The 27,492-nt window shown below is 43.9% G+C and overlaps 2 protein-coding genes across 3 annotated transcripts; one reads left to right on the top strand and one right to left on the bottom strand.

Annotated features, from left to right (window-relative positions):
• On the top strand, nucleotides 1–13,495 carry slc25a29 (solute carrier family 25 member 29). The gene is made up of 4 exons (XM_041276762.1): nucleotides 1–349; nucleotides 5,949–5,992; nucleotides 9,953–10,036; nucleotides 12,354–13,495. The coding sequence occupies exons 1-4, from the start codon at nucleotides 322–324 to the stop codon at nucleotides 13,116–13,118; spliced, it is 921 nt and encodes a 306-aa protein (XP_041132696.1). The 5' UTR covers nucleotides 1–321; the 3' UTR covers nucleotides 13,119–13,495.
• A 3,637-nt stretch (nucleotides 13,496–17,132) lies between these two features.
• On the bottom strand, nucleotides 17,133–27,492 carry LOC121329800 (transcriptional repressor protein YY1-like). 2 transcript variants are annotated; one of them, XM_041275631.1, is made up of 6 exons: nucleotides 26,815–27,492; nucleotides 21,598–21,760; nucleotides 20,396–20,440; nucleotides 19,311–19,371; nucleotides 18,569–18,727; nucleotides 17,133–18,075 (listed from the first exon to the last, which is right to left on the bottom strand). In XM_041275631.1, the coding sequence occupies exons 1-6, from the start codon at nucleotides 27,389–27,391 to the stop codon at nucleotides 17,893–17,895; spliced, it is 1,188 nt and encodes a 395-aa protein (XP_041131565.1). In that variant the 5' UTR covers nucleotides 27,392–27,492; the 3' UTR covers nucleotides 17,133–17,892. The 2 variants fall into 2 exon arrangements, with proteins under 2 accessions (XP_041131565.1, XP_041131566.1); XM_041275632.1 differs by lacking the exon at nucleotides 20,396–20,440 and having other exon boundaries at nucleotides 26,815–27,490.

The following is a 27,492-nucleotide window of genomic DNA, read 5'->3' as shown; positions in this document are numbered from 1 at the left end:
CCAAAAAACCAAAAGGGTTATACACCCCGCCCGCTTCCCAGTGAGAAATAGAAAGAAATGGAATGAAGTTGGGTGATTGTGTGACACAGCGTTAGAGAGAGAGAAACAAACGAAAACCAAATATATAAGTGCAGTCTACACACGAGAACAGCTTACTGATTTACATTTTCTGTGACGCAGCAGGGAATGCGTTTTGTAAACATCGTGTGTGAAGAAGGGAGCAAGCAATAGAGACAGCCTAGAAGAAAAGGCGAAACAAATCAACTCAAAGAGACTGAATCACTGAATACGTTTAAGTTCAAGTGAATACACTGTCTGGCAATGGATTATGTAGCTGGGTGTCTCGGAGGTAAGCGGCAATGTGGCGTTTAGTTGGTTTTTTTTTGGGGGGGTGGGGGGCATGTTTTGTAATGTGGCGTGGAATCATACCGTCTAGTATTACATCATTCAAGATTAATCGTTTTACGCCCTCCCTATGAATATTTTAGATTTAGCAAGTCAAGGCTGGGGTTGCTACAGTAAGTATACGTGCCATATATTAAACGGAGGAAGTGCAGTTTAACGCCTTGTCCGGCGATGCAACTAAATCCAGACCGCCATCAATTTACATCATTGGCCAGAAGTATTGCATCACCTAGACTTTTAGGATTGAGACATCATTAAAAAAATAGCATAGTTTAGAACTTTTATTTAGCATCATGTGATCAAAGAAACTACAAAATGATATCGCAGAACTCTACCGGAAGTATTTATGTTCTATTTCGATAATTCCAGTGATGCAAAACTTTTGGCCACAGCTGTAGATGGCGTTGCTTATGTACCTTTACTAAGATTATAGTAATGTAGTTAGTTGATCTTGTGGTACTGTGCAATGTTTTATGTACAATTACACTGTACGTTTTCACGATGTTGCAGTCTACCGGTACGTAAAACATGTATAATACTGACTCCCATATTATTAGATTTTAACTACACTAGCACGGTCCGTGTGAATGCCGTCTACCTGCAGATGTGGAGTGAAGTCAAAAACGAGTTGACTTTTGTTAATGTATGTCCCAAATGTTCCAGACAGTCTTCATTATGACTACCCAGAAGCGTTGACCTTGTCGTTTCCGTGACGTTTCTGTTAACTCTACTCTGAAAACAGAGGCATGTTTTGCAGCAGAGTGCATGCCAGCTCTCGGGGTCGGCGGGTTCGCTGAGACAGCGCTGCAGGTCTACAGCCTTCCTCGTTGAGGTCAGGCACGATTTGTAGTGGCGTTGCTGGCCCTTGTTGAGTTGTGTTTTGCGCAGAACACTTTGCAGTCTGAGACGCTCGCGCAAAGCCCAAGCAGCCCTTATGTCGCTTAACTTGCCTTGAAGTAAGCGAAGCATGCGATTTCCTTTTAAACGTTGTGCTCATTGCATACAGTAAAACTGACTGCATAAAGTATTTATTACAGACCTCTAACTTTGAAACCAGAACACTAGGGTATACAGTTATACTGCAGACTTTTGATTGTATAATTTACTTTGCATAAAAAAATACACTGAACAAAAATATAAACCCAATATGTCGGTCCGGTTTCATGAGCTGAAATAAGATCCCAGAAATGTTCCATACGCACAAAAAGCTTATTTCTCTCAAATTTTGTGCACAAATTTGTTTACATCCCTGATAGTGAGCATTTCTCCTTTGCCAAGATAATCCATCCACCTGACAGGTGTGGCATATCAAGAAGCTGATTGAACAGCATGATCATTACACAGGTGCACCTTGTGCTGGGGACAATAAAAGGCCACTCTAAAATGTGCAGTGTTGTCACACAACACAATGCCACAGATGTCTCAAGTTTTGAGGGAGCGTGCGATTGGCATGCTGACTGCAGCCACCCGGACAGCTGCTGAAACTGTGGGTTTGCTCAACCGAAGAATTTCTGCACAAACTGTCAGAAACCGTCTCAGGGAAGCTCATCTGCGTTGGCCATGTTGCTCGCCTTCGATGGCCACTGGCACGCTGGAGGAAGTGTGCTCTTCACGGATGAATCCCGGTTTCAACTGTACCGGGCAGATGACAGACAGCGTGTGTGGCATCGTGTGGGCGAGCGGTTTGCTGATCTCAACGTTGTGAACAGAGTGCCCCATGGTTTCTTTGAAATTGTTGCATGTTGCGTTTATATTTTTGTTCAGTGTAAATTGGGTCACATTTGTACTAAACAAAGGTGGTTGTATAATGAAGCTGATCAGTTATTGCATACCAAGGAAGTACCTGCTGTTAAACTAGCTGAGCCTGATTTGACATTCAAAACCACAAGAATACCTCCTGGCTTCTAGACTTGAAGTAAACACATTTTAAAAACAGCTACAGAATTATGAACCAACTCTGAGCTGCAGCAAGCCGAGCAGAGGAAGCTCAAGAGTTATGAATCAACTCTGAGCTGCAGCAAGCCGAGCAGAGGAAGCTCAAGAGTTATGAATCAACTCTGAGCTGCAGCAAGCCGAGCAGAGGAAGCTCAAGAGTTATGAATCAACTCTGAGCTGCAGCAAGCCGAGCAGAGGAAGCTCAAGAGTTATGAATCAACTCTGAGCTGCAGCAAGCCGAGCAGAGGAAGCTCAAGAGTTATGAATCAACTCTGAGCTGCAGCAAGCCGAGCAGAGGAAGCTCAAGAGTTATGAATCAACTCTGAGCTGCAGCAAGCAGAGCAGAGGAAGCTCAAGAGTTATGAATCAACTCTGAGCTGCAGCAAGCAGAAAAGAGGAAGCTCAAGAGTTATGAATCAACTCTGAGCTGCAGCAAGCCGAGCAGAGGAAGCTCAAGAGTTATGAATCAACTCTGAGCTGCAGCAAGCCGAGCAGAGGAAGCTCAAGAGTTATGAATCAACTCTGAGCTGCAGCAAGCCGAGCAGAGGAAGCTCAAGAGTTATGAATCAACTCTGAGCTGCAGCAAGCCGAGCAGAGGAAGCTCAAGAGTTATGAATCAACTCTGAGCTGCAGCAAGCCGAGCAGAGGAAGCTCAAGAGTTATGAATCAACTCTGAGCTGCAGCAAGCCGAGCAGAGGAAGCTCAAGAGTTATGAATCAACTCTGAGCTGCAGCAAGCCGAGCAGAGGAAGCTCAAGAGTTATGAATCAACTCTGAGCTGCAGCAAGCCGAGCAGAGGAAGCTCAAGAGTTATGAATCAACTCTGAGCTGCAGCAAGCCGAGCAGAGGAAGCTCAAGAGTTATGAATCAACTCTGAGCTGCAGCAAGCCGAGCAGAGGAAGCTCAAGAGTTATGAATCAACTCTGAGCTGCAGCAAGCCGAGCAGAGGAAGCTCAAGAGTTATGAATCAACTCTGAGCTGCAGCAAGCCGAGCAGAGGAAGGTCTGTGCCCGATAACAGTGGCTCCCATTTGGTTTCAGGAGACGAGGTTTCAGGTCACTGCATGGCACACCAAATGATACAGGGTTTGATACAGCAGTGTTGCCTCACCTAGGTCTCCTGGAACCAGGTTTCAAGCCACTGCTCCTGAAAGTGCGTTTATGTTCCTTCAGTGTTAGTGGAGCACAGTCTGGCACCTTATGGCTCTGGAGTACATGTTCCAAAGGGGGAACACTCTCAGTGTAAATGTCCAAGGCATTGCAGAACATTTTGAAACACATTCAAACTGGGGAAATATGCAGGTGCATCTACACTTTCACTGGTGTCACAGATAAAGTAGCTCTAATTTTACACTAACAGCTGTGGCAGGATGCATGTAGAAAGGTTATGCTGAAATCTAATTCTTTTCAGAGTATGAATGCGACTCTAGGAAGGCAATGTTCGTGCTGTAAAAGTAGATATTCGCTCAGGTTTGGAAGATCTTAAAACTTTTTAAGAAATGGCGGTCTTTACAATGCATACTGTAGCAAGCTGGGCCGTTCAAAATAAATTGCCTCAGGTAAACAGCCACCGCACTGTTGCAATGCTAAACGTTTCAACACATGTAGCAGAGCTGGAAGAATTCTGTGACGATGGCTTGGGCTTTCTACAGGTTTTCCAGTGGATTTTATATGGACGAACCTCCTATTTTGCCCTGCCTATTGCTGTAACTTGGGATGATGTACAGTAGTGCGTGAAACACAGGTGTTGGTGCATCTCTGTCTCGTTATGGGGAAAGGTATGCACACCCCTTCACTGTCCAATTGCAATCGCAGGGCGTATGTGATGAGGTCATGACATCAACTGTCTGTTACAGTTAATCTCCTGTCAATAAGGTGAAAGGTGTGACCGATTGCAGGCTTTGTAAAGGAAAGGACACATTTTGAATTTGTACAGTGGAACTCTAATCCAGTGTATCACGTGACTGCTTGTTGCATAGAAATTAAAGCTGAGCAAATAAGGTACAATGAAAGTGTGCCTCCCACTGGCACGAATAGAAGGGACCTCAGAGATTCTTTTGCTGCAGTGCTTTATATAGCTTTACAGTAATTGTAGGGCTGGCAGTTTCTTGTTTCCAGGTAGGGTTTTGCAGCTTCAGAAATCTACCACAAATCTAAAATCCGTGGATACCAAAATGTTTTGTTGATTTTTTGGAGCTCCCCCATGTGAGTTATTTTGGCCTAAACTTGGTAGCAATGAAAGCAGTTCAGATTTCAGAGGGGGTTAATGACCAGCTGGGGGACTTGAAACCAAAAGTTAAAAAAAAAAAACTTACATCCCCCTACAGGGTAAAGGGTTGAGCTGAAGGTTGAATAAAACTCGTCACTTACCCCTGTCTGGCAATTTGCCAAAGGCGAGTACGGTGCTCCTGGTATTCAGTGGGCCTGAAAACCCCCAGATGAATTTTTCTAGCAAGACCTGAGACTGTTGGCAAAGGCTGTGGTTGAGTTGGTGTGGAATGAGCTGTATCAAGGGAGGTTCAGTAGCTTAGTTGTGAGTACTGGACTGTGCAGTGGTTCTGCAGCAGAGGATGGCAGTTCTGTAAAAGGGCGCTTTGTTTACATTGAGGGGTGTGGCTAGGAGAGTTGCTGTGATTGGGGGTCGGAGACGAGCCCCTCCAGCATGGCTTGCTATTTGAAGCATTGCAGTGAGCTGTTGGAATCGGACTGGCTTTGTGTAGTCAAAGTCAGATTTAGATTGCATGTATGATATGGCTGCAGGAATGTGGTATTCAGTAACCAGGGGTTGTGTAAGATGTTTATGATTAACTAAACTCAGGGTCTAATCATGTCCTAGCATACACACACAGCAAGTCTGTAAGACCATTTATTTTACTGGATTGTGCTACGTGTTGAACCAGCGAAAGTGGTGGTAAATTGAACCCTGTAATCGGGCCTGCATAAAGGCACCGCAGCCCTGCTAGTTTTTACTGTTCTGCTGCAGAACATACTGTCCAGTCTGCCCTTGGGTATTGAGCAGTTGCAGTGCAGTACTGTCCAGTCTGCCCTTGGGTATTGAGCAGTTGCAGTGCAGTACTGTCCAGTCTGCCCTTGGGTATTGAGCAGTTGCAGTGCAGTACTGTCCAGTCTGCCCTTGGGTAGTCTGCCCCAGTGGGGGTATTGAGCAGTTGCAGTGCAGTACTGTCCAGTCTGCCCATGGGTATTGAGCAGTTGCAGTGCAGTACTGTCCAGTCTGCCCTTGGGTATTGAGCAGTTGCAGTGCAGTACTGTCCAGTCTGCCCTTGGGTATTGAGCAGTTGCAGTGCAGTACTGTCCAGTCTGCCCTTGGGTATTGAGCAGTTGCAGTGCAGTACTGTCCAGTCTGCCCTTGGGTATTGAGCAGTTGCAGTGCAGTACTGTGTTAATGAACAATATGGGTGTAGTTGCAGTTGATGGAAGCTTGTGTACCCATTGATCTCCAGCTCTACACCGGCCACAGTCCATTACTGTTTGATGCTTCTGTCTAGATCCTAATTAGACACTGTTTGTATCTAGAGGGAGAATGGAGCAGTGTATTTCCTCCCCCGTATTGCACTGTCTAATTCCGCTCTCTTTCTTTGCTTCGTTTCAGGTGCTGTAGGTGTCCTTGTTGGGCACCCCTTTGACACGGTCAAGGTGGGTTGGAACATCCGTCTGTGTTGTTTTTTAGTGATCATTACAAATGCATCCTTTTTGCTTTGAAACAAAATACATCTTGTTTAATATTGCACAGTATATTAGGACTGTGAATGGGCTCACATTAAATGTAAAAGTGATCAGGCAATGGAAGTGAGACTGTATGAGGTAGCAGTAGAGGTTACATACGTGTTTCTCTATGTATTTCAATAGTAAAATAACATTTGCATAAATTGTCCAATGGTAATGCATTATAGGTCTGGCAGATACAATTAATGGTTTCAAAAACGTTTCAGCTGCATTCTGTTATGCAAACTTACTGGGTACTATTCATAAAGCATTCAAACTGGTCTTCATCTTTTTCAATCGAGAATGTTTATAAACACTCCTCCAATAGCAGTCCTTAAAGCCTTTGTGAATATTCCCATTGAGTTCCATTTAATCTTTAAAAGAAACTCACTCTGCTTACCCTGGACAGTGACCCAGAGGGAGAAACAGTGAGCAGTCATGTGTCGCCCTATCAAGCTTAACTGGCTTTAACAAGACCCCTTGGTCAGCTATTACCCAGTCCTGCGCTAGCAGTGGCGTACTGAGTACCGTTTACCATAGCAGCACTTTAACCAGCCGTCTGTAGCACTAACTATGCAGAGGAGACAACATTACAGCTGCTGCTGTTGCAACGCTTCTGGTCCAAAGGTACAGCACACGTACAGTGGATTGCCAAAGTATTGACCCCCCCTTGGCATTTTTTCCTATTTTGTTGCCTTACAACCTGGAATTAAAATGGATTTTTATTTGGATTTCATGTAATGGACATACACAAAATAGTCCAAATTGGTGAAGTGAAATGAAAAAAATAACTTGTTTCAAAAAATTCTAAAAAATAAATAACGGAAAAGTGGTGCGTGCATATGTATTCACCCCCTTTGCTATTAAGCCTCTAAATAAGATCTGGTGCAACCAATTACCTTCAGAAGTCACATAATTAGTTAAATAAAGTCCACCTGTGTGTAATCTAAGTGTCACATGATCTGTCACATGATCTCAGTATATATACACCTGTTCTGAAAGGCCCCAGAGTCTGCAACACCACTAAGCAAGGGGCACCACCAAGCAAGCGGCACCATGAAGACCAAGGAGCTCTCCAAACAGGTCAGGGACAAAGTTGTGGAGAAGTACAGATCAGGGTTGGGTTATAAAAAATATCCGAAACTTTGAACATCCCACGGAGCACCATTAAAGCCATTATTAAAAAATGGAAAGAATATGGCACCACAGCAAACCTGGAAAGAGAGGGCCGCCCACCAAAACTCACGGACCAGGCAAGGAGGGCATTAATCAGAGAGGCAACAAAGAGACCAAAGATAACCCTGAAGGAGCTGCAAGCTCCACAGCGGAGATTGGAGTATCTGTCCATAGGACCACTTTAAGCCGTACACTCCACAGAGCTGGGCTTTAAGGAAGAGTGGCCAGAAAAAAGCCATTGCTTAAAGAAAAAAATAAGCAAACATGTTTGGTGTTCGCCAAAAGGCATGTGGGAGACTCCCCAAACATATGGAAGAAGGTACTCTGGTCAGATGAGACTAAAATTGAGCTTTTTGGCCATCAAGAAAAATGCTATGTCTGGCGCAAACCCAACACCTCTCATCACCCAGAGAACACCATCCCCACAGTGAAGCATGGTGGTGGCAGCATCATGCTGTGGGGATGTTTTTCATCGGCAGGGACTGGGAAACTGGTCAGAATTGAAGGAATAATGGATGGCGCTAAATACAGGGAAATTCTTGAGGGAAACCTGTCTCAGTCTTCCAGAGATTTGAGACTGGGACGGAGGTTCACCTTCCAGAAGGACAATGACCCTAAGCATACTGCTAAAGCAACACTTGAGTGTTTTAAGGGGAATCATTTAAATGTCTTGGAATGCCTTTTGGCCTAGTCAAGGCCCAGACCTCAATCTGTGGTATGACTTAAAGATTGCAGTACACCAGCGGAACCCATCCAACTTGAAGGAGCTGGAGCAGTTTTGCCTTGAGAATGGGCAAAAATCCCAGTGGCTAGATGTGCCAAGCTTATAGATACATACCCCAAGAGACTTGCAGCTGTAATTGCTGCAAAAGGTGGCTCTACAAAGTATTGACTTTGCGGGGGGTGAATACTTATTCACGCTCAAGTTTTCTGTTTTTTTGTCTTATTTCTTGTTTGTTTCACAATAAAAAATATTTTGCATCCTCAAAGTGGTAGGCATGTTGTGTAAATCAAATGATACAAACCCCCAAAAAAATCTAATTTAATTCCAGGTTGTAAGGCAACAAAATAGGAAGAATGCCAAGGGAGGTTCAATACTTTTGCAAGCCACTGTATTTGTGCATTCTGCAAACCATCGTGTTCATGCTTGTGCAAGCTTGATGAGACGTCTGCTAGAATTGCTCAGGTTATGATACAGAGTGTAATCCATGTGAAGAGCCCTCTTGCTGAATGCATACTATTCCCTTATCTCAGCAGCTGGGCATTAGTTTGCAGGAGCAGCCTGTCCGCACAGGAGAAGGTCCTGAAGCTGCTATACTGTTCCTTCTCCCTCCCCCCAACAACCCAAGAATAGCCTTTGAGCAAATCCTGGGGCTGTGCAAAGGGGTGATCTTTACAGCACATGAACACAAGCTGCTTAATATTTTAGTCTTCTCTTTTTCTTATTTTGCAATATTCACTTTTACAAGCTGTGTTTTTTGAATGTTATGTTTTAACTCTAGGACACCCCTGTAGACATGATGTCCCGCCCGACTTGCCGGTAAAAATGAATTTTGAATAACTGCGTTTATTTACGTATATAGCAAGGAAAAGATGGTTTAGAAGGTGCAGGACAGAATTAAGAAAATCTGTATGCAGTGCCGTCCGCGGCAAGGATTTCAGTGTGTGGTGGGGGGTGGGAGTGGGTTATGGAGTCATGGAACTGTCAGCCTTAAAACCCAGCACTTGTGCTTTTGTGATCTGGTTGAGTAGAATTAAAATGGGCCGTTTGGATGCTCCTTGTCTGAAACCATCGATCCCAACCGAATGCAGCCCCTTGCCGTTGCCACGCCTCCCAGCCTAGCATGAAAGCACTTGGGGTTTCTTACAAAGTTCAGGACTGCAGATGGTGGGCATGCTGAGGCTTATAGCTCTAATGTGTAGAAACACTGCACCAGTCATCAGGGAACACAAACTGAGGTTTAGAGCTCTAGTGTGTAGAAACACTGCATGAGGGAGCACAGTCTGATGTTTACAGCTCTAGTGTGAAACACTGCACCAGCCATCGGGGATCACAGTCTGAGGTTTAGCGCTCTAGTGTGAAACACTGCACCAGTCATCAGGGAGCACGATCTGAGGTTTAGAGCTGTAGTGTGAAACACTGCACCAGCCATCGGGGATCACAGTCTGAGGTTTAGCGCTCTAGTGTGAAACACTGCACCAGTCATCAGGGAGCACGATCTGAGGTTTAGAGCTGTAGTGTGAAACACTGCACCAGCCATCGGGGATCACAATCTGTATTCCGGTTCAGTCGAAACAGCAGTAGGAGGTTATTTACTTTAAGTTTATTTACTTTTTGTTTGCATTTAACTGCCTTTATTTCTGAGCCAGGGCTGCCTTCATTACAGCAAAGGGGTTCATTTATTGTGGGTGAAGGCTAAGCCTCTTCACAGGAGAGTTACCTAGTAAATACAGTCAAGGTGAATACCTCCTGTTTCTCTCAGTCTTGATTGTGTGGCAAAATACAAATAAAAATAAAGAATAGTCCAGTTCTTCAAAGATAAAAGAAGCCATCAAAACCACGGTCTGTTTGTGAATATCGTTCTCTCATTGCAGAACGTTTCTGTGTGTGTTCTTGACCTGCACAGCAGTGCATGTGTGATTGAAGTGCATCTGGAATGCTGCTGGAGAGGCATGTGCTGCTGTGTTTTTAACGCAATCCTTTTTGTTTTGCAGGTCCGACTTCAGGTTCAAAATGTAGACAAGCCCTTGTATCGTGGGACTTTCCACTGCTTCCAGTCGATTGTACGACAGGAGTCTGTAAGTATGCTGTCCCTGACTTGCAAATAGCCAAGGGGAGACTTCTGTGGACTTGATGCTCCACAGTCAGAGCAGAAAGTCATTGTCATGCAAGGTGTAGGGAGTATTTCTATCTGATCCACCCTGCTGTCACATGCCTCCTGGTGTGTCACATTTAAGCATTTTACATCTTAACCTAATCTGTTAGAAACTGTTTCAAACTAGTCCTTTGTGTTGTTCTGTTTTCACACTGTGTCTCCACTCCTCCACAATCTCGATTAGACACCTGCTAACTTTGGCTCTCTGCCCAGATGCAAAGATACGAGAAACTGCAAATGTCTTTCTTAGCTAGTTACATGTGCTTTAAGCTGTATCAAAATATGAAAATAAAACTTTAACATAGAAGTAAAGAAACTTATAATCAAATACATAATTAATACTTTATGCAGAATGTCATCTCCTACAAAGCTTTTAATCTGGATCAAAGTGATCCAGATTTTGTAATCCTATATTTTGTGATTACTTTTATCTAGATCATTTTCATCCGTTTTTTCAGAAAATGTCCCTGCTGGATTACATTTATCGAGATAACAAATAATCACGATTACGAAATCCAGTTTTTTGAATAGGCTAGTTCTTTAATAGTTTTTTTTTTCTTCCTCACCGGTCAGGAGTCCAGCATCACAGACGAGCTTTAAGGAGGCGTACGTGAATGCGTATGCTTTTTTATTTAAGCTATACCACTAAATGTGTTTTCCTTTTTGCTTGCATGAGTACAGAACGTAAATATGTAAATGTTATATTCTGACACTCTATTTGGGCATAGTGTGTGTTTGCTATGACAATGCAGAATAAAACAGGGGCCCCTGTCCAGCAGGTTTTATAGGTGTCTTTACATCATCAGTGGCTAAAGATCTGGAACACCTGTTCATCTTACTAATTAAGACAATAATTGATTCAATTAGGTAACTGAGAGATTGGTTGAACCGAAAACCAGCAGCCACAGTAGCTCTCCAGGACCAGGGTTGGAGACCCCTGCTTTAAAAGCTAAATCCAGTTCTGCAGTAGGATCACAATAATCCTGGTATTTTGGATCAAAGTAATCCTGTAATCTTTTAAATGCTGGAAAAAACCCAATTGAAACATTTAATCGCGATTAAAAGTGCGATCAGATTACCAGAACAAAGTTAATTAGTTCCATTAAACAATTTAGAAGAGGGTTGGAACGAAGACCAGGAGTGGAAGAGTGAGCTTTGGCCAGCCTCTGCTGTAGACAGTTTGCTGATTCCCTGTTGTCGCTCTGTTCTCTGTATTTTGCTTTGCTCTGGTTGTCCTGGTAGATTGGGAAGCTGAAGCAGGGCTTGGTGTTTCTGTGTTACTGTAATGTGACTCTGCTGCTTGTTTTAGTCATGCTGAAACCTGAGACACTGCTTGACGCAGCATCAGGTACAGTAGTTGAAAACACTTTACACCAAATTACAATTCGTTCTACTTCTAAATTGTATAATATATACAATGCACCTCTCAGCTTAGAACTGGAAATAAGAGGAAGCTTTGGACTTGCCTGCCCCCCCCCCCCCACCTCTCCATTTTAAACTTCTGATCCAAGTAGTTATCTTACAATATTGAGTGGCCATTTCATTGTTAATCAGAGTCATTTTAGCACTGAATAGTGGCCTAGTTGAATGGTGCAGTGTCAGATCTCACATGACGCGATTGTGAAGGAATTAAGCATGGCATTTCAGGTGGGTGAAGTTGCAATCCAGTAATTATCAGTGTGGTTTCGTGGGAGGGTTGATTGTGTTGTTTTCTTGGTTGGGTTATAGTGTACGTGAGTACGGCAGGCAGACACTACGGGGTTAATCAAGCAACGCTGTAGACTGCAGGATTAAAATGGTGTTATTTCTAACCTGCAGCACAAGCTGTCAGGGCCATTGACAGTTTAGCCAGCTCAGCTGCCTTGCTTGTGACTTGCTGCTTGTGCCGCAAGTGCATGTATTCATATTCACTTCATGGGACTAAGACTCCTATTGCATAGCAGTTTCACCCATTCCAGGTTTTACTAAGAGCTTGATTAGCCACAGTGTATCGTTGACAAACTCAAGTATCTTAAACTCTGAGTAAAACCAGGAATGGATCAAATTACTATGCAAGGGGAGTCTTATTTCCATATTAGTTCCTAGTGGCGATTATTCCAGTGTGTGTGTGTGTGATTTGGGATTGCGCATACTTCAGCTGCGAACCAGGTGTGTGCGTGTGTGTGTGTGAGAGCAAGCAGAGAGAATTGTTTGCCAGAATTTTGTTACCTTGGTACTAATTCCCCTTCTTTCTTTGTCAGGTTCTGGGTCTGTACAAAGGCATCGGCTCCCCTATGATGGGCCTGACCTTCATCAACGCCATCGTGTTCGGGGTGCAGGGCAACGTGATGCGGCAGCTGGGGCAGGACAGCCCGCTGAACCATTTCCTCGCGGGGTCGGCCGCGGGCACCATACAGTGCATCATCTGCTGCCCCATGGAGCTGGCCAAGACGCGCATGCAGATGCAGGGCACCGGCGAGTACAAGTCCAAGAGGAAGCACTACAAGAACTCCCTGGATTGCCTGGTGCGGATCTACAGGAAGGAAGGGGTACGAGGGATCAACCGCGGCATGCTGACCACTCTAGCCCGCGAGACGCCCGCCTTCGGGTTCTACTTCCTCACCTACGACTGCCTGACGCGCTCCCTGGGCTGTGAGCCCGACGACCCTTACATTATTCCCAAGCTCCTGTTCGCAGGGGGCATGTCCGGGACAGCGTCCTGGCTCTCCACTTACCCGGTGGATGTGATCAAGTCCAGGCTGCAGGCAGACGGGGTGGGCGGGGTGCCGCAGTACAACGGGATCCTGGACTGTGTGCAACAGAGCTATCGGAAGGAAGGCTGGAGGGTGTTCACCCGCGGCCTCACCTCCACTCTCCTGCGGGCATTCCCGGTCAACGCAGCTACCTTCGCCACCGTCACGCTCTTCCTGATGTACATGAGAGGGGAGGGCGAGGGGGTGAAGGACTGCGAGCCGACCCCAGCAATGCAGCAACCCCAGCCACAGCCACAGCAGTCCAGTTTGTGACTCTCCTCCTCATCCTCACACTGCTGCTGCTGCATCCGTCAGCTTGGTGATGCTGGAGCTCTGTTACTGATCTGGAGTTTTAGGGAGAATTTTTTTTTTTTTTCTAAAAATATATTTAAGTTTAAAACAGATAGAATTGTATAGATTAAAGTTTTAAGGCAGGTTTTTTGTTTCCTGTACAAAACAGTCTTGGATTTTTACTATTTCAAGGTCAGCCCCCCCTCAGCTTTATATTTTATTTTATTTTCATTTTTTTGTAATATAGTGTTTCCTGTGCTGTACAGAAGTAACTCGTATTGATATGATTCAGGGCTGTACTGCTGTTAAATATTGTACATTTGATGCAACTGTGAAACCACAGCGAAACATAAATCACACCCTCTCCTTAGATATAATGCTTATTTACTGTTCATGAAGTTTCTACATTGCCCACAGATCAGGGTCCATGTCGCAAGGTTATTTCAAAACTTGGTTTTGAAATAACTTAGAAAAAAATTTGCCTGGAAGGCAAATTCAAGGGCTGAGCCAAAGTGGGCCCCCTAGTGTTGGGGAAGTGGAGCAATTTAAGGGAGGAGCTGTAAGGCAATGCCGAGTGGGCGGGGGCTGCTTAAAGTGGTACGCTTGTGATTTATCAACCTGAGAAATGTGCAATCCAATATCCATTAGATGAAGAAAGAGTATATATGTGATGTATATATCTGTTCTAAATCCTGTGGTTTGAGATGGGGGCCAGTTAACTCAGTTTAATGAGTTTGGTTGTTGCCCAGTGTGTGTGTGTGTGTGTGTGTGTGTGTGTATATATATATATATATATATATATATATATATATATATATATTTATATTATAATATATATTACACAGACACTCTTCTATAAATATATTTTAACCTTCATTACTACTAGCAGAGTACTGGTTTCACAGCTTTATTCCACTGCAGTGCTTTCCCAGCATGGCACCGTATAAGCAATACAAACCCGTTTGACTGTTTGTTTGAATGTGCATCTGTGGTTTGGTGCTTTGGTTAAGGATTCATTTTGGTGCTTTTTAATTTTTTTTTGTTTTTCTTTGTGCTGCTACAGCTTTAAAAGGCATCGGCAGTGCTCAATTTTTTACAGACAAGGTCATTTGACTGAAGAAGTAGTGATATAAATGTGAAAATCATGGATTAATGACATCAGCCAATCTTGAAACCTGCACTGAACAAGCTCTGGGCTTCCTAGACTGTATTTCACTTACCTATGGAAACAATCTTGGAACAGCTCAGAGCAGCTGTAGCTGGGGCCTGGTTACTGTAGTTGCACTGAACCTTTTTCAAATGGTTTGCAGTGAAACATGCTCCTAACAGCCCCAGCACGGGAGCCCCTCCTGATTCCTGACCTCACCAGCTCTGAGATCCCACTCCTGCTGAGCAATTCTGAGGTTAGTCTCTTACGCTGGGAGGCTCTTTTGGTTAACCAGAACGAGGATTCATTTGAAATAAACATCTCCAGGTGTAATTACTGTTCCTCCAAAAGAAGACAGCGTTGATTTATAAAAATAACCAACACAATAAATACTGACAATCACAAAAAACAACAAACCACTAGTCTTCCACTGAACCAGTTTTATTTTAAGCAGAAACATTGCTGAGTAAATGTTTGTGTGCATAGATGCATGTTCCTGAACGCGGCAGCGTTGGACTTGTTTGTCCTGGACTCAGCAGCATGGTGTGATGTTCACAGGGTATTTGGAATCCAGTGTAGGAACCCAATTCAGAGAGGACCTTGATGCCTGCTTCACGTGTGGGTTTTGTGCTATCGTGTGACAGAGTCGTGGTCGAAGTTCTCTGTGTTGTAAGCCATGTCGGGACAGGTGCAATATTTGTATGACCTGGATTGTCTGACCCCATAACATGTGCTGCTTTGTTTAATTTAAAGGGGATGGATAGAGCGGGTGTGCTTGTGGAATTTTGCGTTTCTGAAACAATGTAACCTTTTGGGATCGGTTTGTACAGAAGGGATTGCAATGCCAGTGTCATGGAGGTGAAGCGGGTGAGGTGCTGGACCATGTCTTTCTGCTGTCTTGTCTGTGGGGTTGCCAACCTAAGCACAGCACAGCTCCTTGTACCAAAGTAACATATGAAAATAAAATAATAAAATGAAAAGGGTATTAAATAAGTGGCTTCTGTTGTCTTTATTACTGCTTTTACCAGGGGGTGCTCGTGTCAGCTGGCTGAGAAGGAAAGTGTTTATTTGAAGGGTGAAGTTCACATTGCTGTTCCAGATCAGGAGCCCTGGGATAGCTGGACAGGTGTCAGATTTGTAATTGATAGATTGAATATCAAAACATGTCTCTTAATACTGATTCCTAGACAGTAGCCCCAGACATATTCCATTGATCAAAGAACACACATTCTTTGTCACAAGTCAGGTGTCCCTCTACAATACAAGCAAAATGTTTAGTTTACATTCTCATTTTCACATTGCTTATTTATTGTACATTGGGAGTTTTCCAAGGATGCCCTCTGCTTGATTTAAAGGGTAGTGAGAACATTTTTATCTTGCATGGAGTTTTTAATATTATAAACAGAAAGGTCAGCTATTTTGTATTCTTTATATAGGAATGCCAAGGTAAGCAGGATTTCTCCCCCTGAATCAAGCTGTCTATAAAGCTGGATATGGTCACACCTTGTGAAGACTGAAAAGCTGATGGAAGGGAGGAGACTGGACAGGTATACACATTCTACATTAGAGTTATGCAGCACTTTCTTTGGTTTGAAAATCAACCCAGGCTGAAGATAGGAAGTGATCCCCTGAAATGTTTATTTCAAGTCCCAGTTTCCAGCTCCACCCGCAGTATCACTGGCCCACAGGATTCTTCCAGTGTCGAGGTCCATCACACCTGAGGAACAGGACACACAACCTGCAGCCTCCTAGGGATTACAAGGCTACGCCAGTGGATGAAAAACAATGAGAATACCCCTAATGCTATCTACAGCAATCCAAGACCCCTAATACTCGGGGATCCAGACATTCTCAAAAGGAACATGCTAGCAATGCAGTTTGCCTTCATTTTTATAAAGCATTGATCGCTTAACAAATAATACACGAAAGTCTGGACATGGGGAAACCGTAGCTTACATACAACATAGAAAAACAGCAAGTGAACACAATGTTTATTTGCATTTAATACATGTGGAAGCAAGTCTTGTCTGACTGACTGACTGAGCGGATGAGACCTACAAACATGTTTCACACACAAGCGGACTGGGACGAGTCACTTAACCCCGGCGCAGGCAAGTGAAAGGCACCCGGGCCCACATGGACAAAGCTTTTACTGCAGTGCAGATTTCACAAAACAGAAAAATAAAAGGACTACACCACCTAGTGTTAAAACATTGCACCTGAATAAGAGGAAAGTAATTCTCTCTCTCCATACATCTAACACCCAATTCACCGAGCTCGCTGGAGCCAAGCTGGGCTTTCTAGACAGCATCCCTGTACTTGGGAGAACTGACCACCAACACACATTTATAGGCTGGAAAAGGAGTCAAAAGCACAGTGGACAGAAACATCTACAACGGGACTGTGATCAAAAATACACATCACTGATAGGAGACTTCTGGTCTTGATAAATCTGCACTGCTTCAACACAGCAGTTCCCTTAGAAAGAAAACTAAATTAAAAGGAACCGGAACTAAAAATCAAACTGTAAGCCATCACGGTACCTGCCAGAGAGTTTTCTCAATTCCACCCAGAAAAACAAACAAACAATCAAAGCCCCTTTCAACTGACACTAACCAGCGCTGCTTGGTTTATTACAAAACAATTGTTTTTTTTCTAAGTGCTTGGTTTGAACCCACTTCATTGGTACATTATTAGCAGGTGTTCGATGGCAATGGCTGTATATAACACATTGTACAAATGCAAGCGAGCACCATTTCTTGAAGTTTGTTTTTTGTATATGCATCTGAAAACAAGCTTGAAGTGAAACACGCTCCAATCTGGCAGTACTTTTCAGGAAAAATAAAAGCTGTGACTAAAATGGTTTTAATCGATTAACACTATTTAAACCACATTGCTATTAGAGTCTACATGATTTCATTACAGCTATACGATACAATTATACAAAATCAGTTAACAAAAGAATACAACCAAATTAGGGAGCAAACAAAAGCTATGTAATTTTTTTACAGAAAAAAAAAACAGACACACTTGAAGTATGCATGTAGTAGAGTAACTGCCCATTCTCTTCCAAGAAGATCCATTACAAGCACAGGTCAATCTTCAGAAAAATTCACACATAGCATTACTAAGCATATCCCCCCCCCAAAAAAAGTGTACAATATGCACACTTGGAAAAATACAAAATTAAAAAAAGCGATTTGTTTTCTATGCAGACAGGTGAAAATGAGATTTGTTTTGTTGTGTAAATCAGTCCAATTTCACTTTTTCTTTCACACTTGTATAAAGAATTGTCTTTAGCTGCAGGGTGGGGAGTTTGTGTCCTCTGAAAACGGGGCCTTTTTACAATGCGTTCTACAGAACAGCAGCCTGTTCACAAAATGGAACTAAAAGTGACAGAAAGCTGAGCATCATCTTAAAGGTTTTTTTTCTTATCTCCTTACTTATCAAAAAGTCTTTGTTAAGTACATTTCTTTTTTTTTTTTCCTTTTTATTTTATTTAAAACTCTTCTCTAGAAACAATATACAAAGGGTAGGCTGTTTAACATTTCTGCCGACGATACTCCATTAAGATGCCGCTGTGTGGAGGACTGGGACGACTCCTGGATTTCACTGGTTGTTTTTGGCTTTGGCGTGTGTCAAGATGTGAGACTTCAGGTTAGTTGACTGAGCAAACTTCTTATTGCAGCCGTCGAAAGGGCACACATAGGGCCGGTCGCCGGTGTGAATTCGCACATGAGTGCGTAAATTGAAGTCCAGTGAGAAGCGCTTTCCACATCCCTCGAATGTGCACTGCAGGGGAAACAAAATCAAACCCATCACCATGGTTTCTACCGTGGTACCGCCATCATCAAACTGCTTTACAAGCACACTGAGATCACTCAGTGTAACATGTCAAAATAAAGCACATTCAATCAAATACAAACAAGGCTACTCTCCAATGTTCAAAGCAGCACACTTCATGAAAGCGCTATACTGTGCATGCTAACATGTTGCTGTATTTATAGTATGTTGTAGTACACTACACAGCTATCCTCTCATTGTGGAATTTCAATGTTGTACAATGCATGGAAGACCAGGGGCAGGTATTTGTTGCCCTTTCTTCACCCTACTTTAGACGCAGTAACACAACATATGCCAACTTCCATGAATAGGTAACTTGTCCTATCTGAATCTCTCATAGTGCAATACTGATTTACCAGCAATGACAGAAGGGCACTGGCTCTTCATGTTCCCATCAATAATCAGCAGCACTGTGTTCCTGCACTGGAGGATCAGGACCTACCTGGAAAGGTTTTTCTCCAGTATGAACGAGCTGATGTCGCTTCAGTTTGGAGCTCTCCACGAAGGCTTTCCCACATTCAGCACAAACGTGAACGCGCGGCCCGTGAGTGTGCAAGTGCTTCCTCATGGCAGAGTTGTCCCTGAACATCTTTGTGCATCCCTGGGTGGCAAAGCAAACAAGATATGAAGAAACAAAACGAAGACCCGGAAAGGGCAAGCCAAGCCCTAGCAGCATCCCAGCCTCTCCGAAACCAACACTCACAGTGCAGCTACAGTGGAATGCACACACAGCCAAAACATCGCTTTCATTTCCTTTGGATATTAATAGCTGGCTTGCTGACTGGCTTTTCTAATGTTCAATTATTATCTGATTTGACTGTTAATCATCATTTATGTTGGCAATATATACCAGAATATTTCAAAAATGCACCCCCTTACATTTACCTATTTGTCCTTGAATACATTCAGTTTTCACCCTACATAATAAACAGTGTGTTCACAAACACAGAAAGCACAATGATAAAGCTTGTGGACACTCCCATTTGAAAATCAGGGAAGTGCATATTAATTAACCGTTTCTCAGGTGTGGTGGATGGCCCCAATTTATCTACCGATACCATAGGAGATTCAGCAATCACAAAGCCAGCGAGACACCTGAGCTCTCTCTTACGATAAGACAGCACTCGGCAAGCACAAAGCCAGCGAGACACCTGAGCTCTCTCTTACAAAAAGACAGCACTCACTTTGTGGGGACATGCTATCGTTCTTGGGGCGTCGTCTTCTTTTATTTTTCTTGGCTTCATCCTGCAACACAAAACAAAAATCTTTGAGGGGAAAAAGATCTACACAAAGCAGCAACGAGTTAACCAATAGAAGGTACCTGCTGTCTATCATTACTGACATGGTAATGGAATTAAGAATCGAAACTGATGGTGGCAAATATGGTGGTACAGCTAATCAAAACAAACCAATTTATTTGGCAAGATGGATTTCAATATTGTACATTCGCTAAAGAACTTTAATGCAACAAAAACAAGCTATCTTTCTTTTAAGATGTGCTGTTAAGCTAAGCACATAATTTCCCCAAGTCTACCTCCTCACCTTCGTGCAAAGTCACAAGTTCATATCCTGCCTGGGATCAAAATTAGACCCCCCCCCCACCCCAAAACCACCCATGCAAGTGTGAATGTGTGGCCCCCCTGCTAGTGGTGCTGCCCATCCCAGTAAAGGGACAGAATAACGAACGAGGCATTCCAGGTGAATGAACTCAAGATGCTTCACTTTTCATTTTCACAGTTACAGACCAGGTCCTCTCTGAAAACATGCACTCTGACCTGCTTTAAAGATCTTCAGTCTGTTACAAACATCTTTCAGGCAGAAGATGCTTCTATAAACCAGGCTGGTTTCTTTACCACTACAGGATGGACAGATAGAAACTCCTTTCCCTATGGGTGTTGGGAAGGTGAAGACCAGCTAGCCCAGGTATTACTTGTTCAACATTAACACCGAGTGGTGGTGGTGTAATATTGGTGGTGGGGGGTAATATTTTACCAGGACTAGTGAGCAATGTTATACTAGTGTTGACCACTAGGGTGAGCACTCTCCTTAAGTTAGGATATAATTGGAAACAAACGAATAACCTTCCTAGCGAAAGAGACCCGTATCAATAGGAGGTACTTCAAGCGTGCAGAATGTGAGGGCATGGCAATGTTAAGTCGAAAACACTGGTTGACTTTTCTGAAGCTGTGTTTATTTGTATAGACGATGGACAGTATAAACATCATGAGCTGTATCTATCTGTGAAAGTGAAGTAAGTTGGTTAACTTACCGAGTTGGCTCCCGTTTCACGAGGCATTCACTGCTATTGAAGGGGCTGGAAAGATAATATCCATATCTGAGTTGTCATGCCTGTCAGTTGTGGGATCACTTGATTCTGAATCGAAGGATCCTCTTCCTAACCCCCTTTGGAATCCACCCCCTCCACACTCACTTAACAGCTGAAGCAAAAACGCTGATTGCTTCAACACTTGTGTGTTCTCAGTTCAATTTGTGGATTACATGCGCTCACTGATATGAACATTTGAACTGGAGCAGAATGCACTGCTCATTCGCATACGACGTTAGCAAAAGTTATGCCATGTTACAAAAACGCTTTGAACTCTAAACATTTTCAAATAACTCCCAAAGCACTGCTCAGCATTACTTGTAATGCTTTGAAACAGACCAGCCCCGAGCTCAGGCTTACAGCACACCTTCACAAGCCCATCAATTTATAATGAACAGACTACTGGGGGAAACAGTGAACAGACACCACAACCTGTCATTGCATCCTGAAGTTCAGGCCCAGATGTGTGTGCGCAAGACACAGATAGAGAGAGAGAAAAAAAGAACAAACAAACAAACAAACAGAGACAGAGAGGAGACCCAAACCCAGCAACCAAACCCCCCCTTCTATAGCAGAGCTCATGTTCCCTGCAGGTCTCCTATCACAGTACCTGCCAGACCCAGCCCTGCTTATACCAAGATCAGAGCCGAGCAGCTATAAAGGCTTTCTCTATACAGCCAACAGTGTGAAGAGCTACAACGCCTCACTTTAACAGCGTTCACTGAACTCTCCTAATAGGTTTCAGGTCTATCTGACCCAACAGATACAAATTGTCAGTCTCAGAGTTTAGTATTCCCTGGGAATGTTTATGCACACAGACATTTTGTTCCAGGTCAAGATGATTCTCAGCATAATAAGGTTGTTAAAAGTGTAGCCGCCAAAGTCCTACAATCCTTCTCCTATCATAGCTCCAGCAGAGGTCAGAGACGTGAAGTGAAGGAGGATACCGAAGACAGTGAAGTGTAGAAAAAGGACTGAAAAAACCTCAAGTTACTACCTCTTTCCTCCTAGGTGTTAGAACAGAGCCTTTTTCAAGGTCTACTGAGAATGGAAACTAAAATGAATTTTTGGACTGTAAGTGACAGAGGTGCAGTGGAGTAGCTGGGACTTGCTGCACTGTTCAGCAAGCTACAGAGGAGACTCACCTGGCAAACTCTGCTAACTGTTTGGGGTCGGAGAGGTCGATCCCCGGGATGCCTCCTGGCGGGAGTTTCTTTCCGGTCATGTACTCTGAATAATCAGGAGGAGAGTTCTCTCCGATAATCTGCTCTTCCACCACCGTCTCATGGTCAATGTCCTTTTTGTCATCTGCAATGAAAATCAAGGCCAGCTTTAGCACAATGAGCATTGCATTCAGGTTCTTGTGATGGACCCTCCTGACACCGAATCTCATTGAGGGTGCAGGTCCCCACAACATGCTATCAGAAACCAAAACGGTCATCCCTAGCACAAGACTAAAGTACATTACTAAAGAGTAGGGGTGGAAAACAAGACTCCCACTGCATAGCAATGTGACTCATTCCTGGTTTTACCAGGAGTTCAATTTGACACTGTGTGGCTAATCAAGCTGCTAGTTAAAGCTGCAGTGGGTGAAATGGCTATGTAACAACCCTGGAATCTCTTATCTTTTCCATCGTTAGGTGTGACAGGTCTAGCCTCTTCTTAACACACTTCACTTCTGAATGGTTTAGTCACACTACACTCCGAGACCCTGGACACAAAGTGCTCAGGCCAGTCTGCCGAACCAGTCCAAACATTACAAACCAACCATCTGGTGAGGATGTTCCCAGGGAGTAAGAAATTGCACTGCACTTCCATGGCTCTTTGGACAGAAGGTAACACTTCAACGGTTGTGACAGGAACCAAAAGATGGTTTATCAGCAGTTCACACAGCACAGGAAGAAATGTCAAGATGTGATTTGTTGAATGGCTCATTATCTTTCTTCCACTTTTACCTTGTGTCCAACATGAAGTAGAAGGAGTTAGCTCTAATCCGAGATACATTCAAATGATTAGATTCTCCACCCCACCCCCAAACAAAAAAAAACAAAAAAAACACACATGCTCCAGCTAACCCTGCTCTGAAATATTCAGAACTGTCGCAGAGCCTCTACAAATGACCTTTCCTGCTAGGTATGGAGCCAAGTCTCCACAATCAGCCTCTAAAGAGACTAAGGCTTGCTATTTCAGGTTGCTTGAACCATGGAGACTCATCTAGAAATGCAATGCCTCAACACATTTCCCCTGCAGCATCCATAATTGAGCATCGGTGTAAAGCCAGTGTAAATGGAAGAGATGACGCCCCCTTAAATCAAAACCCTTCTTATTGAGCTTCTGCACAGCACAGGTTTATTTGAGGGTAGCTACAGTGTTTGAACATGCATGCATGACACCAGAATGGGAGCGATGCCACATGCATTATTAAGAGACATTCACTCTGGGCTGTCACATTCTCCAAGTCAAAGCGATACGGTTGAGAGAGAGCCACGATCGCTCTGGGGGACGGCTGAAAGGTTTCTCTTGAGTATACCAATTAAAAAAAGGGACTCTTCACAAAATGAACAAACAAACGCAAACGTACCCCTGATCTGAACTGTAACTGCTCGAGGGAGTTAGTGAGGCAGACTGCCAAAATATTTCTGACAAGATCCCTTGAGATATACTCTTCTATATAGTGTAGTTTCACAATCTCATCATTAGCAAACAGATGAGACGCTACTTGCTCTCTGTCTCCCCCTGCCTGTAGAATATGGAATATAAAGGCAGCATCACCTAGCTGTGATCCCTTACCTGGAACTCACAGATCCCACAGTCTAGAAGACTGTCATTGACAAAGCACGGTCCAACCAGACAAAGCATCTCATTGCAGCGGCGTCTTCTTATAATACAGCTACAGATGCACAGCGGGCTTTCACGCAGTTCAGAGTAAATCAAACAATTCCCTACTCTGTATAAGCATCTGATCACTTTGGAGCGTTTAGCATACTTAAGGAACGAAGAATTCACAAGCGTTTGAGAATTTCATTTCAGAGGCTCCAAACTTTTCTGAACAGAAATGGTATTAAAAGGAAACCCGACACCCGTCAGTCACGGCTTGTATAATTGTATCCGGTTACGTTTCCTAGCGATGCAGGTTCACATTAACCATGACCCGGGGCTGCTAGAGATCGCAGTTTGGCCTGTAGTTCTGAGTCATCACAGGCACAGCTGGATCGGTTACATTTTTAACTGTATAATATACAGTCTCTTGCACACGGCTTCTGTTTCTGAAACCTAGGAAAATGAGCCAGTGAGGCTTCCATACTGCGACTGAAATGGGACAACAAAAAACTGTCTTCAGGGTTAGGCACAAAAATGCTGCCTCTCCCTTTAACAGCATGGGTCAGTATTTATGAATACGCCAGGATGCCAGTGTGTATAAAAACACATATCACGTGTTTTAATAAACTGAAGTGCGAGAAGGGCAGAGCAACTGGATCAAACAGAAATGCTTGCAAGTGCAGAGAGGTATCAACACCAGCTCAATACGGGAACCCCAGCTTCTTGCAACAGTTGTGATGGTGACCAAACCTGTGCGAGTACTGTCGTGTAAAAATGCAGCTCAAAACGAACAGCTGCAGTTAAGAAATGGAGGACAAGAACAGCGAAAAACAAACAAAAACACTCAAAGGTTTTTGTGTTGCACACGCACCCCATTAACAAAATACCCTGAAAACTTGAAATAAAGAAAAGAATTCATAGAGGGCTGTAATGCAGCAGAAAGCTCCAGGAAGCAAAGTGAAAAGGTTACCTGTGAACTAAATGAAGCTTGCAGTCCACACTAACTCATTTCTCATCTGTTGCATCTTGCATCCCAGATAGCACAGATTTAGTTCCATTGTTTAGTGTCTGAGTTTAAGACTGATTTAATTGCACAGCAGATTCCCCAGTTAGATGGTGAGCTGGTAATATCTCTTCAGTCAAAGAAGCAGGCACAGTAATTTAGGAGTACCGTTACCATAATGAAAAACAGTAATGTATCCGAGTTTTGTATTAAAGCAGGGACAAAAACTAAGAAATAAGGGGATTAAATGAAATGTACTGCAGCTTATTTGATTGCAGGAACAAAACACCATTTGCTAAATTTAGCTCTCAGATTGTGCAAATGAAAACAATAATGAGCTTGCTGTGGTGTATTTAATACAGCAGAACAAACTCACTGCAATTTAAACTTGTTGCTGAAAAATAAAGGGGAACATAAGAGCTGTGTGTGTGGTACATGTTAGATCAGGACTTCACTAACACTATGCATGGGAGCTGCAGCATGCTGTGTTCAACATTACAGCTGTGCACAATTAAAGGTGCAGTCACCAATTCCAGACACACTAGCAAAATAATTAAAAAAAGAAGCATGTTGAGTTCATTGAAGTCATCAGCTGCATAGATTAACCAACCACTCAGCAGAATGAGGCAACAAACACGCAAGTACGGACACAACAGACCTGCTTGTAATGGGGTAGGTCTCGGTTTGCAGCAGCAGTGTAAGATTGCATTGTTACTCGTACACCTGGTGGTCCCTGCTGGAAACACTGGTACTTGAGATGAAACGGTTGAAAACCACTGTACTTAGGGAATCAGTCATACCCGTGTGCAGCTGTGGTTTTACATGGGATAATAAATACAGAGCACAAAAGACTAAGACGTTTGCAAGTGTATTGAGAACTGTATCCAGACAGAGCATCCAAATCGGTCGACACAACGCTCCATTATGCAGAGATTCCCAATAATGTGTCACTGTGAATACAGTGATAATAACAACAATATATCTACCGGAGTGGAAAACAATGCACTGTGCAGATTGAAGTTAATTCGCCGCAGTCAGAATGCAGAACATTTTACAATCATACTACTAAAACAGCACTGCAACTGCTAGTGGCAGCAGCAATTCCAATTGACAGACGCAGGTCAGTGTTTTAATTCATTCCTGTTTGCAGTCTGTATTAAAAATAAGGCGTTTTAACAAACGACACAATCTGTTCCTCAAAAGGGTGTTTTTCATATCATTTTTACAACAAGCGTGTTATCTACGTAACATTGTTTCTAACCATAAACAATAAAACATAACCCTAAATCAAATTAGGTAGTATTAGTAACGTGTGTACAGCAGACACAAAGCGGGAAAGGGATATCTTACGTCAACTTAAGCTCTTATCTGGACATTTTACAAAATTAAACAAATTATTTTAAGTGAATCTAAACAGAACAGGTTTTCCATCCTGGATCATACAAAAATGCCTCACATTGCCCAGACCGAATGTGCAATAAATCGTAGAATCTCTATGTTGTGTTTAAACTCGAAATACAATACAAAATGCTGAAAATAGTATACTGATAGAGAAATATAAAATTACTGACACCAAAGTCAATGCTTTCAATGCACAGCGCAACCTGACACCTGCCCAAAATAAACACGGGTTGCTAGCTAGCGTTTAGTAACAGTGGCGGCCACTGTACTAACTACGGTACAGTATTTCAAAAAAGACGATATTATCCACCCCACAAGACCTCCCTTCCTTACTAACAATATCTCATTTCAATTCAAAAACACACAACACGTCAAATTCATAAAATCAAAACCACGATTTATCATCTTTCACTTGCAATGTATTTGTATACCAAGCGCGACTATTACCTCACAGTTACCAACACGGGCATTTTAAATGCAACAGAAAACTACACAACTTCATCCTGTCTGCGACCAAAACGTTGCAAAAAAACAAAAAAACAAAATTGTAAACATGTAAAACGTGAAAATGCACTTGAAAAAAACAACAACAAAAACAGTTCCCCACAGTACTTGAGAACACACATTTTATATAACCGGTTTATATATCTATATCTATATATTATATATTATGTATATATATACACACACACCCCCACACACCCCCCGTCCTTCTCTTCTGGTGCAGACGGGAGTGCAGAGCGGGCTCCCCTCCCCCTGGCAGCAGCAGCCCTCCTGCCTGCCCTCCTGCCTGCCCTCCTGCTCGCTAAACTGCGCCACTGCGGCCTACTCCCCGGGCCCGCACAGCGCTCCCGCAGCCGCCGCCATCTTCCCCGGCCGCAGAAACGCCATTTTTTCGGGCCGCCATACTGGACCGGGGGAACATGGCGGCGCCCATCAACACATAAAAACATGGCTTCCCTTCAAAACAAAAACATTTCATCCCCCCTTCACCCGAGCTTGGACCGGGGGCACGGATAAAAAACAAGCGGGCAAGGCAGCGACCAGAAAAGCGAGGCTGCCGCGGGACAACGCCCTTGCGAGGCCCGCTGTGTTGCAGTAACGAAGGGGAACAAAGCAGAAATGAGAGCTCTCTTACCCGAAGCCCACATCGTTACTGAAAACTCTCCCTCCAGGGTCTTGATCTGGACCTGCTTCTGCTCCCATTTTCTCCCGCTTGCCTCGGCCCCGCTCAGGTAGCTCTTTTTACCCGATTTCTTCCCGCTGCCGCCCCCCCCTTTCTTCACCCGCCCTCCCGAGGAAGAGCTGCTTTTCCCGGCTACCGTCACCAGCGTCTGCTCGATATACTCCTCCTCGGCGACCGGTGCCGGGACCGGGATGAGGATCTGATCTTCATAGCCATCGTCGGCCCGCAGGTCCGAGTCGTCCCCGCCGACCACCTCCTCCCTGGTCTGCACCAGGATCACCTCCTGGTGGTGGTGGTGGTGGTGGTGGTGGACCTGGTTCGGGTCGTCTGTCACTAGCGGCTGCAGGGCGATCATCGGCTGGTCGTGCTCGTCGTCCTCCTGCTCCTCCTCCTCCTCCTCCCCGACCACCGTGGTCTCGATCGTTTCCACGGGGATGGTCTCCACCTCGATCTCGTGGAGCTCCACGATCTCGGCCGGCATTTCCGAGCCGTCGGTCGTCGCGATGTAGAGCGTGTCGCCCGATGCCATGTTGGATCCCCTGGTTGCTCTCTGGCTGACTCGGTCTGTTCGACTCTAGATACCCCCTCCCTCTCTCTCTATCTCCCTCCCTTCCTCCTTCTTCCACCGCA

This window comes from Polyodon spathula, chromosome 17, assembly GCF_017654505.1.
Source record: "Polyodon spathula isolate WHYD16114869_AA chromosome 17, ASM1765450v1, whole genome shotgun sequence".
Classification (NCBI taxonomy): Eukaryota; Metazoa; Chordata; class Actinopteri; order Acipenseriformes; family Polyodontidae; genus Polyodon; species Polyodon spathula.
This window is presented reverse-complemented; position numbering and strand designations above follow the sequence as displayed.

Coding starts and splice junctions, on each gene's coding strand:
- LOC121329800 (XM_041275631.1), bottom strand. CDS start 27,391: ATGGCATCGGGCGACACGCTCTACATCGCGACGACCGACGGCTCGGAA. Junction 19,372..20,395: donor GTGAAACGGGAGCCAACTCG/GTAAGTTAACCA, acceptor TTTGTGTTGCAG/GATGAAGCCAAGAAAAATAA. Junction 18,728..19,310: donor CGATAGCATGTCCCCACAAA/GTGAGTGCTGTC, acceptor TTTGCCACCCAG/GGATGCACAAAGATGTTCAG.
- slc25a29 (XM_041276762.1), top strand. CDS start 322: ATGGATTATGTAGCTGGGTGTCTCGGAG. Junction 350..5,948: donor TGTAGCTGGGTGTCTCGGAG/GTAAGCGGCAAT, acceptor GCTTCGTTTCAG/GTGCTGTAGGTGTCCTTGTT. Junction 5,993..9,952: donor ACCCCTTTGACACGGTCAAG/GTGGGTTGGAAC, acceptor TTTGTTTTGCAG/GTCCGACTTCAGGTTCAAAA.